Here is an 18,665-nt window from a genome sequence, read left to right on the forward strand (position 1 = left end):
AATACAGTCTCCTGAGCATTAGATGCAAGAAAGTGTCTTAGGATTCATAGTGCTGGGCAAAGGTCAGCACCAACTACCCAGTGGAGAGGGGGTCCTGGAAAAAGAAGAGCCGTGATCTTCAGTTTGTATCCCTACTAGATGAAGCTGGAGTGAAGAACATGGCCATCAGCAAGAAGAATGAGAGTAGGAGAGCTTTGCTATCAAGAGCCCCAGAGGTGCAGAAGGATAAGGCAGAGCTGAAGCTGCAAAAGCTGAGGGTGGCGTGGCTGAGGATATTGGTTGTGGGACCTGCACTAACTGCAGCTTGTAAGAACGCTGAGAAAGATGGCAGAGACTGTGAAGCAGAAGGATCATTCCAAGAAGGGTCGTGGTAGAGTTCTACACCTCATGAGGAGTTCCCATGACCTGTCTGGCAACCTGGAGGAACAGGGGCACCTCCTGGACTTTGAAAGGCATAGGCAAGGTGAAGGTAGAACTGTGAATAAAGGCTTCCTGAAGACAATGCCCTCCAGCTGCATGTCTGCACACTGTGACTTTAAGAGGCGTGGGGCCTGTGCATTGTGCTCAGTGGCTGCGCCAAAAGCATGAGAGGAATAGGAATCCCAAGTAAAGTCACCTCCCTTCTGATTTCCTCCCACCCTCAATGTTAAATAAACTTCCCTCCTTATTTAGTAAAAAAGCAGGTAAAAATAAATATTTACAAATTATTATAGAAATAATACAAAAGAGGCTGAAATTGTCAATGAGGAAAAACCAAAATGAGTCTAATTATATAAAGGCTCTTCCCTTGCAAGAAACAGGGATATAGCTGTAGACCCAGTTTAGTCTTGCTGCTGAAAACTTATAAAATAAATTAGGAAATCCAGTCGAGGTCAAATGTTGTAGGCTCACTACTGTACCTGCATCTTTAATCTGAGGAGACTTGACCACAGTGCAAGGCAGAAGAGCTGATGTTGACGGTAGACAACCAGTTTTCCTCCAGGGTCTATTGTCCTGTAACCTTCAAGTAAAAGCTGAAGAAAAACAAGCCTAGTCTGAGCCCTGAAGTTAGCTGACTGGATTGTCTTCATTGTAGTGCTCAAATAGTTCACTTCTTAACAGAAGGACCCAGAACAACTGCCTTTGATGAATGGCTGCTGCTTCCCAGCCACCGTGAGTTGGGCTTCACATCAGCCAGCAGTTTTACTAGAAACTTGAGGTTTGTGTGCTGTGGCAACTGTAAGCTACACCTGGAAAAACCCTTTTGTTCATAAGAGGAAGGGAAATACAAGGGATTGCCCATTCGTGGTTTGGAGTGCACTTCATTCCTTTGTAGGAAGCACCTGTGTACACTGCTCTCCGACTTTGTTGCTTCTGAGGGGTTAGCTGGCCCCTCTGAGAACAAATGTTTGGGAAAATTAGAAGTAACTCCTAAAGTCAAAGGCTTAGTTGTGATCCCAGGTTTCAAATCCAAAGCAAAGTCTGGTCTTGACTTCAAAACAGTATAAAAGGTGCTCATCATTCCTCAAAAGAAACAGGGAAGTCAAGCAGCCATGAGGGGTGGAAGAGAACTGAAGACTGTTGAACCAATTCCAGCTCCTGCTTTGGTTTCTGGACTGAAGCAGCAAAAGGAGGTGCATCCACTACCTAGCCATAGAATTCCTTGGAGACGTCCCTGGGAATGGATGCTCTCAAAGATGACCAACTCGGATTTGAAGGTTCATTTGGGCAATTCCAGAAAGCCTTCCATTGGGGATGATTGTCAAGAAGTCACACATGTTAACCAGCTGCCAAGGTACTGACCAGTTCTAAGACAACTGTGTGGTCAGAGGCTGTTATTACTTCCACGCATGTAGGGAACAGCCTTGTAAGTCTTATAAGAGTCTATTCTCTACCATGTTCACATAGGAATTAACCCATGAAAATGAAGAGGTAACTGCTGCTCTCCCCACTAGAAAACAACTACAACAACGTGGCTTTGAAGAAAATGAAATAGCCAGCAGGATGTCTAGCCTCGGATGAGAGCTGAATTTGAGAGGCATTCTGGTATGAATGAGTGAGAGTAACTAAAGACTTCTTATCTGAATCCATTGGGGTTGAGTCATCCAGGACAGGGCTAAAACATCCAATTTGCCCAGCAAGTTCTCTTGACAGGTTTGGGAATTTTGTAAAAGACCAAGCAGTTTTTAGTCAGATCACATTCAGTCCAAGGCATCCACGGTTTTTAGCACCATGACAATCTTTGATCCTTCCGTCAAACTACTTTTGTATGAGACAGTCAGGATCTCATGTAGTCTAGCCTTACCTTGAACCTCTCTCTGATCTTTCTTCTAAGTGCTTGGATTACAAATGTGCACCAGAACAACTGACCACCTTTTGGTGCATTACAAACTTTTCTTTGTAATGTGCACCCAAAATAAACAAACAAGAAAACCTACCTAACTCACTACTTACTCCTAGTGACTTGGCTCGCCCCTGGGATGTTTTGATGTGGGGTGGAATACATTAATTACATAAAGCACCATTTCTTAGACCCTGTTTTTTGACCAAAGGTCAGGCTTCCCAGCCTCATTATCTCAGGCACAATCTTAATGCATTGATGGCTAATTGGAAGTTAGGGAAATGGGACAGTAGCTGGCCAGACTTGACAGGAACTTCTTATATACCTTTTCAGATGGGCTAGGAGGACACTTTCTATGAGCTGTTATTGCTTCTGTAGCAGAAGTTGACACTGAATGGAATTTAGCACTTAGTTTAGCATACTTCTGGGTTCTCTGTAGTTCCCAGAAGGAAGTAAAATCATTTCTCAGAGTTTACTGCCTGTGCAAGGGCAGACAAGCAGCCTAGAAACATACAAGTCCATCTGCTCTGAGCCTAAAGAATCAGTGCCATGCTTCCGCTGAGCAGAGCTACCCAGGCCACACTCCAGCCACTATCGTTTGCATTTCAGATTGGTCCTTTCAGCCATGAAACTAGAACACAACATGCCCTCCTCCCTCCCACCCCATCTTTTCCATTCCCTCCCTTACCCATTGCACATTTCCCACTTTTCTTGGAGGTTATATCACACCTCAGCAAAAGCCAGGCTATACTGTTCTGGCTTCTTCCCACACCTCCGAGCAATAATAGCCAGATACAGCATGAGGAGGGCTACCCAGTAGCAGCCATACAGGATGGCTCCAGAGACTAGGAATGCTAGCTCAGTCTCACTGAACAGGTCCTGGCAATAAGCTGTGTAGGCTAAACCCCCTAGAAGAACTGCCACCCAGATGGACACAGGGATTAGGCCAATGAAGTTCACTACAATTGTTTTTCTGCCAGAAGTGCCCCAGCCAGACTTGTTGATGGTAGCAATAGCAAAGATCTTGGCTGGCAGGAGGCTGGACATATAGAGAAGGGAGTAGAGGGACATGAAGATCATCTCTGCATTGCCTCGAAGGAAGCAGGCATAGGTAGCCTTGATAATTCCCACTAGCTGCACTGTTAGCAGGAAGAGGAGAATGTTCCAGATGCGGCCACGGTAGAAAAGCTGTATGACTGTAGCAATGAGGAAGAATGGGAAAAAGCCTGTGACCACTGATTCATAGGTCATCCAGAGGTGGTGCTTATGGAACCACAGAGAATTGTAGAGCCATTCTCGAAAGTAAGACTTGCTCCAGCGGGTTTGCTGATTGAGCCATCGAAGGTACTTAGTGGGGGTCTCTGTGAGGCACTTAGAGCGTGCTGTATACTTCGTCCGGTAGCCAAGACTCAGGACTCGGTTGGTAAGGTGTCGATCATCCCCAAAGCTGCACTTGCTGCCTAGGAACTTCTGATGGTACCAGTCCTCCAGGAACTGCTGAAGGAGGCTGTTGCGGTACATGCCCAAAGGCCCACTAATACATTGCACACAACCAAAGTAGGACTGGCAGGCCCGCTCCACGTTGAAGGCCATCCAGTACCTCACACTGCTCAGGAAGGAGATCCATGAATCATATTTGTTGAGGATCTGTAAGGGAACAGAGATGCTGTCTTCATATGAGGCCTTTCCAGCCTTAGTTATATAGGCTGCTGCTCAAATTCCCGATCATTAGTTCTAGACTCCAGAATCTGAACCTTAGGGCGGCCATTTAAAACCTTTCTCCAGTGCCAGCTCCACCTTTACATCGGCACCTGCACAGAGTTCCAGTTAAGGCATTCCAGTGATCGGTGCCTTGCCCTAAGAGAGCCTGGAGGAGGACATGACATAGTGCCTGCAGTGTCCTCTGACAAAGACCTGGGTCTGTATGCTTAATATACTGCCCACAGCTCACTAGCCTGAGTTCCCTAGAGCATGAGCTTTTCAAAGGAACTAACTTGGGAGCTACTTGTTACACTGTCAACGCAAAAAGAAGTACTTTGTGAGACCTGTAATGGCCAAATCCTCTATCCCTCCAAATCCATGGGCTTTAACTTATTTTATGAGTGGTATTGCCTGTATGTATGTATGTATGTATGCCACTGGTACCCATGCCAGTGGAGGCCAGAAGAGGGCGCCAGGATCCCTAGAATTGCTGTTACTGCAGATTGTGTGGTATCATGTGGATGCTGGGGATTGAACCTGGGCCATCTGCAAGAGCAGCAGTGATCTTAACAGCTGAACCACCTCTCCAGCCCCTTCAAGCTTTCTAACTCTCCCCTACCCTTACATTCACGAAGAGCAAGAATTGAGTTGGACAGTCAGTGAAGTCAACTTCTTGAAGACCAGAGAAACTATCAGGGAAAGTGCTTCCCAGGAACAAGTTAAGGGATTAATTTCCCAGGCACATCCCACTGGGTTTGGAAACAGAACAGGTCAGCTCTACCCTAGGAACCCTTAGTTACTTCTTACTTGGACATCTCCTCCGACACCTCCTACTTGGGGATCTTCTTCCAAGACGCGAAGCATCTCAATGGTGCAGGCTGGGTCCAGCACAGTGTCAGAGTCACACACCTGCAGTGGAATGCACTGTTAACATCTCAGGCCTCTACAAGCACTGTTCCACTTCAGGAAGCTGTGCACTGCCTGAGGAGCCTGACCCACCTCATACTCCAGCAAACTGCTCAATGCCAGGTAGAAAGGAAGTAAGGGAAAGGACAGGCTGTTCAGGGACCCCAAGGCTAAGGAGAGAGCCCCAGCAGATGATGTCGGCCTACTGCGGAGGTGATCCCGTGGTAGCTTGTTAGCAGCTTCTCATTTAACCCCTGGCCTCCAGGTGAACCGACAGCCCTGTGATAGGAATGAGTCTACCTGCCCGGAAGCCCCTCCATGAGATAAAACATTCTGCTCTTGGAATCTTAGCCAAGTCTCAAGCCAACAGCTCCGCTTGTCTGACCTACTCTGAATAAGCCCAGAAACTGGCAGCCATTACCAGCAAGCACACCTTCATCACATCTTGCCTACAAATACAGCTCCTCTCATGCTCTAAACTATCACTATTAGCTGCACTTGAGCTCTGGGAACTGTATGATAACTGGCTTCCTGTCCGCCGCCTTTCTTTTTCCAGGCCTCCCTCTGAGACAGGGCCTCTCTCTGTAGTCCTGGCTGTGCTGGGATCCTATGTAGATCAGGGTGACCTTGAACTCACAGCTCTGTCTGCCTCTGCCTCCTGAGTGCTGCGATTAAAAATGTGAGCCACCACAACTAGCCTTTTCTGCCTGCCTTTTAAGGTTACTAATATGGCCTTGGCATACCATTCGATAGGAAATTGGTTTACTAAGCCCATGACTGGACTCTATGGTCAGTGCTCTCAGAGCAAATGAACTTAAATCAATCCTGTGCCATCAAAGCTTTTACTAAGCTTGCTGGCATAAGGCTGTCAATTAAATTCTCAGAACCTAAAATAAATGGGTCCTGGGTAAGCGCCTATTAGCCTACAGGAAGGCTGCTTCTGACACCCCAGTCTGGTTCTCTTCGTGTTCGAAGACAGGGTGGTACAAAGAAGCGGCAGGAGGCTGAACTGTCATGGCCATCAGCACCAGCTCTGCTTCCTCTGTCCTCCCACCAACCTCCTTACATCCTACTGGAGCTGGGCAAGGTCTCAGGGAGCGACCACCAGACCCACAGAGCCGCCTCAGTTGATTTTTTTTTTTAGGGGGGGTGGGGTTGAGTGGGGTGGGAGAGAGGTTTCGAGGCTTTCTCTGTATAGCCTTGGCTGTCCTGGAACTCACTCTGTAGACCAGGCTGGCCTCTAACTCAGAAATCCGCCTGCCTCTGCCTCTGCCTCTGCCTCTGCTACCCAAGTGCTGGGATTAAAGGTGTGCGCAACCACTGCCTCCTCAGTTTAAAGGCCAGCTGAGTACCACGTCAGTCAGGGATGCACACAGAAACCCTGTCTGGAAGAATCAAAACACAATAACCCCACAAAACAAACAAAATGCCCCCCTCCAAATAAATAGCAGTCAAGGACTGAACATGAAGACAGTCAGTGCACAGTGGCTACCAAAACAGTTATTCTTTCAGGCGTGTATGAACAACTGGCAGAATCCTCTGGTAAGGGGAGAAGGCCCAAGAGGTTGTGAGGGATTCTGGACCAGAACCTGGGCAACTGAGTTGTCTGTTTCTAGTTGGTACTGAAATATATACTTTTTAATCTTTTTTTGTTCTTTCTAGTTTTTATTTGAAATTTTTTTTTTTTAAAGATTTATTTATTATATGTGAGTACACTGTAGCTGTCTTCAGACACCCCAGAAGAGGGCATCAGATCTCATTAAGGATGGTTGTGAGCCACCATGTGGTTGCTGGGATTTGAGCTCAGGACCTTTGGAAGAGCAGTCCATACTCTTAACCGCTGAGCCATCTCTCCAGTCCTGTTTGAAATTTTAAGCTATGTAAATCTTGTCACTCTAATAGAATTTCCAGACTGGTGCTAATGACCACTTGCTCAGGATCTCGGCAGGGTCTGTTTAGAGTTCCACCTGTGCCAACACTAGAAAAAGGAAGTTATTCATAGAACTGAGTGTCTCCAGCTGCCACGTCACACATGAACGTGTAACACTAGGAAGGATGTGGTCCTAACTCAGGAACGTGGAGTGGTCCTTAGCAGGGTCCTTTTACTCATTGTACGTAACTTTTTGTAAAGGTCTGTTAAAGACTGTATGGGTTTTTCCTATGTGTAATTCTATATCACATGTGTGCATTGCATGCAGAGGCCATAAATCAGCGTCTGTTAGCCTGGACCTGACATCGAAGAGTTTGTTAGCTGCCGTGTGGGTTCTAGAAGTAGAAGATGGGTTGGGTCCACAGGAACAGCCAGTGCTCTCAACTGCCAAGCCACTCTCTAGTCTCCTCTTCAAACTTCTTTATGGAGTTTAGTCACCCTGTCACCAGTAGTGAGACACAAGAATCAAACGCAGGCTTTGCATAAGCAGCCTGGCTGACATTCTGGTCGGTACTATTACTACTTCTTGACATTAGGCAAGGTATTCTCTAAACTTGTTTTACCTTATTTATTTGACCCTAGAGCCGTGCTCATCTGCAGAGCTACTGTTAAGGGTTAAAATGGTGTCTGAAGCACACACCAGCAGTGCCAGGTATAGAGTCAGTCAGTGTTGTGTGCCTCTTGCTGCTGTGGTTATGGGGAACCTGTTCAGAGGTCTGCCCAGTTCTCAAAAGAACTACAACCCAAATTTGGTCAGTGCCAAGGTTTCTTTAGAACTCTATACCTTGTTTAGGGACGAGGAGGGATAGCTGCAGCATCAAGACCTGCATCAGAGTTAGAATTGCAGGACAGTCTGCCCAGGCTCACGCTCTTAGGGAAGGAAGGCAGCCTTACCTGGATGTAGTCCACTGAGTTGCCAAGGGCCTTGAAGGCTGTGTACATGACCTCGCGCTTGCCCCCCCACTTCTGCATGATGCATGAGAAGGTGCTGGCCCACACCACAGCTCGCACACGCTCCATGCCTTCCTGCAGGCTGGCCTCTGTCTCTCCTTCACCTGCCTCATGGAAATTGCTACGCCATACAAAGAAGCCAGCTTGCTCAGTGCCACCCAGCACCTCATGGAAGATGTCCAGCATGTAGGCATCTTCCTGGCGGTTGCCATCCACTACCATGACCACCTTGAGGTTTGGAAAGGCGATGCGCTGAGCTGAACGAAGGCACTTGCGCAAGTACTCGGGGTCCTCCTGGTAGGCAGCAATGCAGAGTGCCACTGAACGCCGTCTCTGAGAGCAGTGCAGCTTCAGGGGGCGCCCTGCCCTGCGCATTCGACGGTGCTCCAGGAAGGCAAACAGGCTCTGGATAAGCAGGTGTAGACCCAGGATGGCACCGTAGAGGCCAAAGGACAGGTAGTGCTTTTCTGTGTGGATAAACTGGTAGCCTGTCACATAGGCTGCCAGGATGCCCCCCAACACTACCAGGGCAAACAGACTGGTGCCCACCACACGCAGGGCTGTAGTCAGCTGCACCGACATCTAAGAACAAGATAAAGAGATAGTGGGTCAGGCAGGGACAGCATTCCTTGTCAAAGGAGCTAGAGCATTCTCAAAATAGGCCCAGGACAAGAGAAATGACCCATTATTAAAAACCAGTATCACTTATTGAACTTGACTAAGACCACTGGAAATTCAGAGCCTAAAATACTGGAGTTCAAATCCCAGTTCTGACACTTGTATCTGACCTACTCCCTTTTCAGCTATTTGGCCTGTAGAATGTATTATACAACTAACCTCATAGCATGTTCCAGGAGCAAACAGGTGGCATGTAAGGGAGTAGAATAGTCTTGATTACAGACAAACCAAAGGCTAGGATAGCCCCCTGGGATGTGGTAGACTGACCAAAGCTCGTAATACATAAGCTTCAGCAGGGACAGTGGCACAGAGGAGACAGCTCTACAGGCAGTGTGGGAGAAGATGGGTCAGAGGGCAGCCCAAGGCCTACAGCTACCACCTCTAAGTGCTAAGTGTCCTCTGAGAGGGGAGCAGTCCCAGCACAGCAAAAGGCCCCTGGGAGAATACAGGGGCAGGGGATGTAAAAGGGATGCAAGACAGACAATTTCCCTGTCCACCCCTCCATAAGACACTGCTTAAGGTTGACTTTTACTGTTTTCTTTACTGGAGAGGCAGGAGAAAAGGCCAAAAGATGGGGGGGTTGGGGTGTGATAGCCCTGCTTCAAACCCAGCAATGAGCCTTTAGAGGTCTGCTGCAAGCTCTGCAGAGATGGCTGCTGGGAGCTCCACCCACTTGGTCTTAGTACCCTGGGAGGCTCTCCTGCATGCATCCTGCTCAGCCACTCAAACAATGTAACTAAGTTGGGGTTCCTAGCCCCCACCCTGTTGGGAACAGCTGTGCATTAAGAGCCCAGGACTTGGCATCGAAGACCAAGGTTTGGACACGCTCCACTGCCTCCTGGCTACCTGACCTTGCCCAAAGACTTACTGTCCCTGTCCCTAAGACAGCTAATGGTTCCTGCTCCTCAGATCTCAGGTAATTCCCTGAAAATGGATGTACATTAGCCCTCAAGGGCTTCCCGGTGGGAGAGTTTGTGAAGCAGAGGCGGGGAGGAGAGGCTGCCCTTCATTCCTGTCGCTTTGCTACCTACCCGACTGGAGAATCCTTGTCTCAGACAATGGCCTCTCACTTCAAAACCTGCTTAATTCTGGTCTCCCTGAAACCAGGCCCCCGTCTCAATAGGAACAGACTTTGCTGCCAGGGACATCCTTCACATAGGATGATGGGTGATGAACAGTTACTGCTTAAATCCGCAAAAGCATTCTTCCAGCAATGTAGATTGGAAGGAGGGATCTCTTGGCAGCTTGGCCTCTCCTGGAAGCATGTCCTCTGGGTGCTCTGCCCCCCCCCCCAGCCGCCGCATGCTTCCGCTATAGGACTCCCAGCCCTCCATGCACACACCCAGCTCAGGGAGCCCCCAGGCATACGACCCCAACTCAGTCTCCCCTAGAGCTGATGCATAGGGGACGCTGCGGGCCTTACTGCCCGCCTCCTGGGAAGGGACAGGAGGTGCTATGGCTAACCCACAACCTGCGCCCTGGCGCCCCGCCTCGGTGCAGTTCCAGAGGCTGTCCAGTCAGGTCCATGGCAGCTAAGGAAGCTCTCGCCACGCTCCTCACCGGGCTGGAGCTTCACCCCGCTGGTTAAGGCCACACAGCCACACCCACGTGCTGGTTTCCCACGACTCAGCTGGGAAGGAAGGGAGAAGCCAAGAAACAACTAGTCCAGACCTTACTCATCTTCCCGGGGCCGGGGCCCCAGGTACCTTGGCGAAAGAGTGCCTGCAAACAAAGGCGGCATCCCTGCAGTTGCCAGCCCCCTCCATCCGGGGGCCGGACCCCCTCCCCCTCAGGAATTAAGAGGCACTACCTTTGTACCCACCTCCCTACAGAAGACCCAAGAAGGTTCTGCGGCCGGATATTCTATGTGCAGTCAGGCTCTGGCACGGGCGCTTGTTGAGGTCCTCTGCCCAAAGAGGGGGACTGTATTCTCCCCGGCGGGTTAACCAGAGTGTGATCTAATATCTTGGGTCGCTTCCTCCATCCTAGAAGAGATCCACGAAAGCTCGGCCCATGCTAGCTACGGAGCACTCGGATTCAAGGGCACGAGGGTGTGGGTGCTTTATAGGATCGATGTCCCGTACGACAACGAAAAGAAATAAAAGCCTTCAGGCAAGGGCACACACCTCCCTACCCAGCTACCCAGCAGTGAAACTTTAAGGGGCTGCAAGGTTCCCAGCAACTCTCCCGCTGACAGGTGCGCCCTGCTGCAGGCCCACAGAAACTTGCACTAGCGGCTGGAGCGCCTCCAATCTCGCCTAGGCACCCTTGGACCTCTCTGAACCCGCAAGGAGGAAGAACTCATCTCACAGACCTGTGCTGCAGGGACCAGATTGCTGGAGATCTTGGTGTCCCCGCAGGTGTGAAGCCCCAGCGGGTGTGAGTTGGGGGGAGGGGCACTCTAGCCTCGCTCCCCGCACAGCCTCCCCTCCGCCCCCCAATTCATTCACAAAACAAGAGCCGCAAGGGAGGAAGGGAGGAGAGGCTGCAGGAGCCCAGGATGTTGGAAGAAAGGGAGGAGAGATGCGTAGGGAATGTGGTACAAGGGACTGCCGCCGGGAAGCATAGAGCGGCGGCAGCCCTGGCTACCCGCAGCCCCAGGGTCCCCAGGTCTTGGTAAGTGGCGCCCGCCCCTTGGATGCGCTCACCGTGCGGCCGGCTGCCCGCGCTCTGGTGCTCAGCAGGCCCGCGGCGGCTCCATGCCCCTCCTCCGGCTCCCACCGCCGCACGCTGCCTCCACTGTGCCGCCGGGCGCTCCGACTGACGACCGCCTTGCCCAGCCGAGCCGCCTTAAGTATCGACCCGCCGGGAAAGGCGCCCTCCTCCGGCACCAGGGCAGGGAAAGTTGGCAAGAGTGGGAGGGCTCCGGGAGCCCGCGGGAGCGCCCGGTTCCTGGCCACCGGCTGGCACTCGCCAGTCTGGGGTCTGTCGTGGACCTAGCCCCTCTGTCGCAGCCTCTGCGCCCTCTAGGAAACTGGGGACCCCTAGCGCAGCCCAAGGCTCAGCTGCTACGCGCCGACCTCCCAGCCAGCAGCCTTGGAAAGGCGGTCATTGTCCCCAGCCTAGAACCTAAAGCGTTGTTAACTTTCCAGATGATCCGTGGGGACCTCCAAAATCGTTCTTGTCCATCCCCTGCCCCCATACTCCGTTCCCAGAACCTGATAACCTACTCACCCTGCAAGCGGGCTACCCCAGAAAAATCTTCCGAACGCCAAGGGGCGGCTCGCTATATGAGGGGACTCCCTAAAAACCTCGGCGAGAAGAGAGAGGGGCAGAAAAGAAAAATTGTCAAATAGAAGGGGGCTGGTCGAAGAAGGTGTTAACTATTGTGACAAGCAGAGCTTGAATTCCGCAGCGGGGCGCTGATGACTTTAAGGCTGTGCTGTTTGCAAAAGCTGCAGATTGGTCTAGCAGGAATCCAGGAGGTTCCGGTCTTAAAGCCCAAACAGTTCTTCCTCCCCACCTTCACACCTTTATTTTCCACATCCCGACCTCTTAACGTTCCCATCCGACATCCTGACATCCTCGCTGGAGGTTCGTTCCCTGGTCCTTGGAAGCTGGTGTAGACTCTAGTGAGGTGAAGTGGAGAGGGGGTCGAGGGGAGTAGAGTGTTAGAGGTAGAAACTCTAGAACCAGCTGGAGCCCTCGAGGTTTTACATCTCAGAAAAACTTGAAGAGAAATTATAATTAAAGACTAGTTTTTAAAATGAATTTATGTGTCCTCCAAGTGTCAGAGATAACTAAGCCAGCCCAAACAATTTAATAGGCATGTGAGCTACTCCAGTCTGTAAGCTATCCCTCTCAGGCACGCCCACAGGCCGTCAGTCACCTAGCCACAGAACTCCCTCCACAGCCACCCGGACACAAGTGTGTGATGCCAGCACTTGGGAGGCAGAGGCAGGCGGATTTCTGAGTTCGAGGCCAGCCTGGTCTACAGAGTGAGGTCCAGGACAGCCAGGGCTCCACAAAGAAACCTTGTCTCAAAAACACACAAAAAAACCCAAAAAAACAAAAAAAAGAAAGAAGAAGAAGAAGTAGTAGTAGTAGTAGTAGTAATAGTAGTAGTGGTAGTGAGGTTAGAGGACTGTTCAAAGATTTGCAGTCCTTGGGAGAGTACACAAGCTACAATAGATGTCAGCCTGAGATGGCTTCATCAGCCCATCCCGCTGGACTGTTCAGTTACAAGCAATTTCTAATTGGTTTTTAAATAAACAAACAATATCTTGTCGATGTCATTACAGATCCTAGGAGCCCAGGGCCACCATGCCACGCCCAGAGGCGTTCAAGTCTGGAGAAGCCTTTTGATCTTCCCTCCTCCCTCCCAGAGTTGCAATGTGCAACATTTTAGATCAAGGAAAACAAGCTGAGAGTGGGCTGAGGCAAAATTAGGTGCGCTGGCCCTGTGGGGAGGAGACATCCCACCCAGAGGTCCACCCCTCTGTGGTGGGAGGGCCCAGCTTCGCTGCTTGGAGAAGCCAGAAATCTAGTCTTGTATGGGAAATCTCTCATTTTTAAGCGTGTTAACAGCTAATTCAGATGTTGGACACAGACATTCCATAGGTCAGGCAAAATGCATTAGAATTGTCTGCCAACTGGCTGCTTGTGAATTGACCTGTTTGGAGGCTCAAGGAATAGAATAGCCATCTTGAAAAGGTCCAGTTCTGTCCCCAGGATGGCTTCTCTGGGTTCCCTTCCCTGCAGCTGCCCCAGGGCCAGCTTGTGTGCTAGTTTCTAAGGCTCCAACTGAGACCCATGGGCTTCTCACCTCTCTGCTGGCTCTAGGGTGGGGCTGGGCTGGTTCAGCACATCCTTGCCAGTCAATTCAGACCTTACACAGAAATAGTGGGCCCAGATAGGAGAGTCAGCACTGCCCAGACCAGCGGGCATTGCTCCATTCCAAGTAGAAAACTCAGATGTGCAGGACCAGGACCTGGTATGATCAAGAAAATAAAAACAGTTTTCACTGTTTTTTTTGTAAAGGCTGGCTGGGCCAGGAAGATTTGCAGTAATTAGCATCCAGTTTGAGGGCCCCTGTTTGCATTATCCCTTCATTGGAAAGTGGTACAGGGGCTGCTACATTAATGCCTGGAGTTTATCTCTGAGTACTAGGGATGTAGAAATAGGATTAATTCCATATCCAGTCACTTAGAAACATGCATTCATTCGGTTGATGAATTGACTTTTGCAGACACTAAGCCCCTCAATCTGGCTCAGAAGATTCATACCACACTCAAAGCATATGGGAGACTGCTCTGAGCAGAGTGGCCTCAGGCTAGTTGCCACAATACAGCTTATCCATGTTGAAGACAAATCCACTTGCAAAATTAAGTTGTGCCACGAAGCAGTTCATGACTGAATCCTTTCCTTCTTTCCTCGTCCTGCCTATTTTTGAGGCAAGGTGTATTTTGTGTGGTCCATGTTCCCCCAAACTCTTAATGATACTTCTGCCTCAGCCTCCAGAGTGCTGAGATGTCAGGCTTGTGCCACTCAGCTAGTTATCATTAATGATGGGGCGGGGGATCTAACTGGAAGCCGTCAGGGACATCAGGAGGGCGGTCTCTGTTGGCGAGAATGAACTGGAGAAGTCCATGGAGAACATTCTAGACAGGAAGACAAGCTCCAGGGATGGCCCGTATGTTTGCAGAGTGGCAAAGGGAGGCCCAGGTGAGACAAGACATTTATCCCATACAACTTCCAGCTGTGACTAGTAATGGAGTCTGCCGCTCTGAAAGGAAGGTGGCTAGGGACACACTGTGTGACTTTAACATACCAAGCAAGGATTCTGGAGCTGTTTAGTAGGCTACAAGTACTGCCAACAGGGACACTGGGTCATGGGTAATATTTATCGCTAAGGATGAGAATCAGGCCTAAGAGATCTGCCTGGCTACAGCTGTAAGTCCTGCCTTTGACAGGGAATTGCATTTATTTGAAACTACGCGCCCTTTGCTCTGCTGGTGGCTGTGCTCCCGTGCAGGCCTGAAGAGGAGTATTAGATCGTATGTGACTGACAAAAGGCTCTGTGCTGCCATCTTTTCCTTCTGTCTTTTTCCAGAAGGCATGCCATGACACATGGGGATCAAAGGACCACGTGTGAGAGTCAGTTTTTTCCTCCTACCATGTGGGTCCCCAGAGTCAAACTGAGGTCTGCTTGGTCTATCAGAAGCACCCTTTATCTGTTAACATATCTCACAGGCCCAACAAGTCATTTCTAAATGGTTAGAATTCTCAACTCAGAGACATCCCTTCTAAACTGGAACCAGGTGGGTGAGAAAAGTTTTAAAACCTCAGTCTGCATCAAAAGCAATGGAGCCGGGAGTTGTGTATGTAACAGCAGAAACCCTGGGTGGTTGATAATATGGAAATCTTGCCACTCTTCTTTGAGGGAGTTGGCAGGGGAGGGGCACGTGCTGAGCTGTGGCAGGCACCTGTGAGAACCACAGAAGGACACAGGGCTGCCTGGTACAACACACCAGCTGCTCAGAGTCTCCGTGCCCCTCCCTGCAGTTTCATAGGGATCCTGGATAAGGGATGGGCAGTGTCTTACTTAGGGTGTCTATTTCTGTGATAAAATACCATGAACAAGAACAACTTGGGAAGAAAAGGGTTTATTTCAGCTTACCACTCTTGGGACACACTCCATCACTGAGAAGCATCAGGGCAGGAACTCAGAGCAGGAACCTGAATGCAGGACTGAGGCCCGCTGCTCACTGACTTGCTCCTCGGATCTTGTTCAAATTACTTTCTTCCATACTCCAGCATCGCTTGCCACCCACCAGGCTTACCTCCCTACAGGCCATCTGAGACGCACTGTCTCAACTGGGGTGGTTCTTCCCAGACAGCTTGTGTCGAATTGACAAAACAACAACCATCAGGACAGAGCATGCTCAACAGAGGCTCCAGGAGTCTCCCAGAAGGAAGCTTTCCTTAAAGAAAGTGTCCTCGTACCCAAAGGTCTCTCTCCTTTGGGGATTATAAAGCTACCCCACTAAATAACTGTGTGTAAGTCCCCACCCATACATACACATAACCTACTATGACCCCAAGAGGATTTACACACATACACAGCTTCAGACCTTCATGGTACAACCCTGTGTGCGGTCAGCCCCTTAGATCATTTGATTCATGTTACTGGAACACCACATCCAAGTGTTTTGTTGGTGGTGGTTTTTGCTGTACCAGGGATTGAACCCAGGTTCTTACACATGCAGGGCAAGGGTCTACCACCAAGCTTTGTCTTCAGTTCATCAGTTATAAATAACTCCTACTATGCTGGCACTTCTGCTGTCTGTCCTCTTTCTTGCTTAAGAGCAGTGTTGATCACTGCCTTGGGGGAGGTCCAAAACTGAGCCGTTCAGACTCATCCAGAGAAGAGCTAAGGGTAACTACCAGCCCCATGGCTGTGTGGTGTTGGACTGCTCAAAATTCATATCTCTTGCAGCAGACATGGAGAACACACACACACACACACACACACACACACACACACACCAATGTAGTGGCTCTCACTTCTGCCTGTTATAAATTAGATTTTTTTAAGCCCATGGGACTTTTTTAAAAACACTAATGGCTGGAGCCCATCCTAGGTCAATTTTCTCCGAGCCACTGGGGTAGGCCCCAGGCTTGAATATTTTACATTTCCCAAGTGACTCTATTATGCATCCAGGGTTGAGTGCACATCCCAAGGGCTTTCCTTGGCTGAGATTATTTGCAAGTGCATTTCTTGTACCAAGAAGCAAGTGAGAGGCAGCTCCTCTCGTTATATGCTCCAGAGCTTGGAAGAACAGTGCAGACCCCTTGTCCTCTGGCACCACCTCCTTAATGATAGCACATCTTTGAATTAACTGACCTAAAAAACCAAAACCCCAAAATCCAACAATGAGGGGGCTGGAGAGGGAGATCCTCAAGAGCACTGGCTCCCTGCAGTGGTTTGAATGTGCTTGGTCCAGGGACTGGCACTACTAGAAGATGTGATTTGTTGGAGTAGGTGTGACCTTGTTGGAGGAAGTGTGTCACTGTGTGGGGGTGGTGGCTTTAAGACCCTCATCCTAGCTGCCTGGAAGTCAGTCTTCTCCTAGCAGCCTTCAGATGATGATGTAGAACTCTCAGCTCCTCCTGTACCACGCCTGCCTGGACACTGCCAGATTCCTGCCTTGATGATGATGGACTGAACCTCAGAACCAGTAAGCCAGGCCCAATGAAATGTTGTCTTTATAAGAGTTGCCTTGGTCAGGATGTCTCTTCACAGCAGTAAAACCCTAACTAAGACACTGCCCTTCCAAAGGACGTCGGTTTAACTCCCAGCACCCACCCATCTAACGCGTTCCAGGGATAAATGCTGTCTGCTGCACCAAGCATGCGTGTGATGGACAGACATGCTGCCAGAGCAACCATATATATTATTAAACTAATAAAACCTTGAAAATATCAAAAAACAACAATGAGTCCAGAGCCAGAAGGAAGAACATAAAAAGGATGTGAACTTGAGACAGTGATCAGGAAAGCCAGGGAGAAACACCAGGAGAGCAGGAGAACAGGGCTAATCTCTAGGCCTCTCTGTCCTAGGTCACCTAAAGCGGGATTCCAACAACCCTTTTATAGGCCAAGTGCTGCCTGCTTTGTTTCTGGCAGTCAGGAAAGTATCCAGTTCTTCCAGGGAGTATGACTGGGCTGCTCAAACCGCCTTTGGTAACTTCCGCGGACTATATCACAGGACATCTGTATTTTAGGGGATTCCTTGACCCATAGGATGGGTGAAGGGTGGTCTCCAGAGGCTCAGGAGGGAAAGTCCAATGACTTACACGGGCCTGGCATTGGCCATGGGGAAATAGCCACTTGACTGATTCAAGGGCTCTAGCTTTGGAAATCTCTGATCAAGACTTTTTGATAGGGATGGGGGTGGGGAAATCATCTCACCCCAGTTCTTTGAATATCAGCATTAACTTTTTCTCTTTTAGGTAAAAATGACCTATTTTTCCAGCTCACTCCTCTGCCCTTTGCTCTGTTACAGGGTCCCACAGGGTCCCACACAGCCTACACTGACCATGACCTCATTACATAGTGGCAGATGACTTTGAATTCCTGATCCTCCTGCCTCTTCCTAATAGGCCTGTACTAACATACCTGGCTCAGCTGGCCTTTCTCTAAGATTCATATTGTGGCTTAGGTTTTGAGGTTCTGAGAGTGGTGTGTGGTCCAATAAGCATCTGTGATTGAGCATATGCAGAAAGTTCTTGCTGGAGGCTCTGAAGCGCAGAAAGGCTTTGTTCTCCAGCACCAGGTGGCTGCCTGTGCGTGTGATGTCGGGCTGCACCCAGAAAAGCCCCACCCAAGGCTCATCCTGAGCCGGCTTCAGCTCCCAAGGCACACAGAGAAGATGAAGCAGGACGTCATTTAATAAACCACTTAAAGGCCCAGGTCCCCGGAAAGGAGAGCCTCCCGTGGCTCCCAGCTGCACTGCAGACTGCCTTCTCTTGAACAGCTCCCACCACTCCAGCTCCCTGCAGCCCCCGGGAGAAGGGTTCTCTAGCCCACCCACCTTTGCCCCTCAGTTCTTTGCTCTCTGCCTTCTGTGTACAGCCTCCCTGAAGCTGGGTGTGTGGTGAGTGTCTGTAATCCCCTTGGGAGGTGGCGGTGGGAGGAACAGAAGTTCAAGATCAGCCACAGCTACATAGCAAGTCTGAGGACAGCATGGGCTGCGTGAGGCCTTGTTTCACAAAGCAACAGCAACAAAGCCAAGACCAGTAAAGAGATGGAGATGCCACTCACCTCTCTGGATCTTATTTTCCCTTTTCCAGAAGAAAAAAGAAAAGAAAAAGGAAAAGAAAGAAAAAGAAAGAAAAGAAACCCACCCACAAATGGCCTCTAAAGGAATGGCTCCTTTTGCAGCTACTAATGTGGATACGGTTTGAGTATCTTGTAAGGATTAGCAGTTAAAAATGACCTGTTGCCTTGGGTTAGGCCAACGGCCTAGTGGCTAAGGACACTCAGAGTTCCTGCAGAGGACCTGGGCTTCGCTCTCATCGGGCAGTTAATCACTCCAGTTCCAGGAGTGGGCGCACTTCTAGTCTACGCATGGTCCACATACCTGCATGCAGGTAAAATGAACACACCCTCCCTCCCTCCCTCTCCCACCTCTTCTCTTTCTCCTGCCCTCTTCCCCACCTTTCCCCCTCCCCTAAT

General features: G+C 49.8%; 1 protein-coding gene across 5 annotated transcripts in view; it reads right to left on the reverse strand.

Annotated features, from left to right (window-relative positions):
• Positions 1 to 736: 736 nt before the first annotated feature.
• Positions 737 to 18,665, reverse strand: part of Has3 (hyaluronan synthase 3) — a 181,799-nt gene continuing 163,870 nt past the window's right edge. For 2 of the 5 annotated variants that reach the window (XM_052166544.1, XM_052166543.1), the window contains 3 exons: positions 7,752 to 8,390; positions 4,829 to 4,930; positions 737 to 3,967 (listed from right to left, as the gene is read on the reverse strand). In XM_052166544.1, coding sequence (XP_052022504.1) covers positions 3,044 to 3,967; positions 4,829 to 4,930; positions 7,752 to 8,390 — 1,665 coding nt within the window. In that variant the 3' untranslated portion in view covers positions 737 to 3,043. Of the gene's footprint in view, positions 3,968 to 4,828; positions 4,931 to 7,751; positions 8,391 to 10,308; positions 11,108 to 11,134; positions 16,917 to 18,665 lie in introns of those variants that run through there. The other 3 variants (XM_052166546.1, XM_052166547.1, XM_052166548.1) reach the window with 3 other exon arrangements.

Source organism: Apodemus sylvaticus, chromosome 21, assembly GCF_947179515.1.
Source record: "Apodemus sylvaticus chromosome 21, mApoSyl1.1, whole genome shotgun sequence".
Lineage (NCBI taxonomy): Eukaryota > Metazoa > Chordata > Mammalia > Rodentia > Muridae > Apodemus > Apodemus sylvaticus.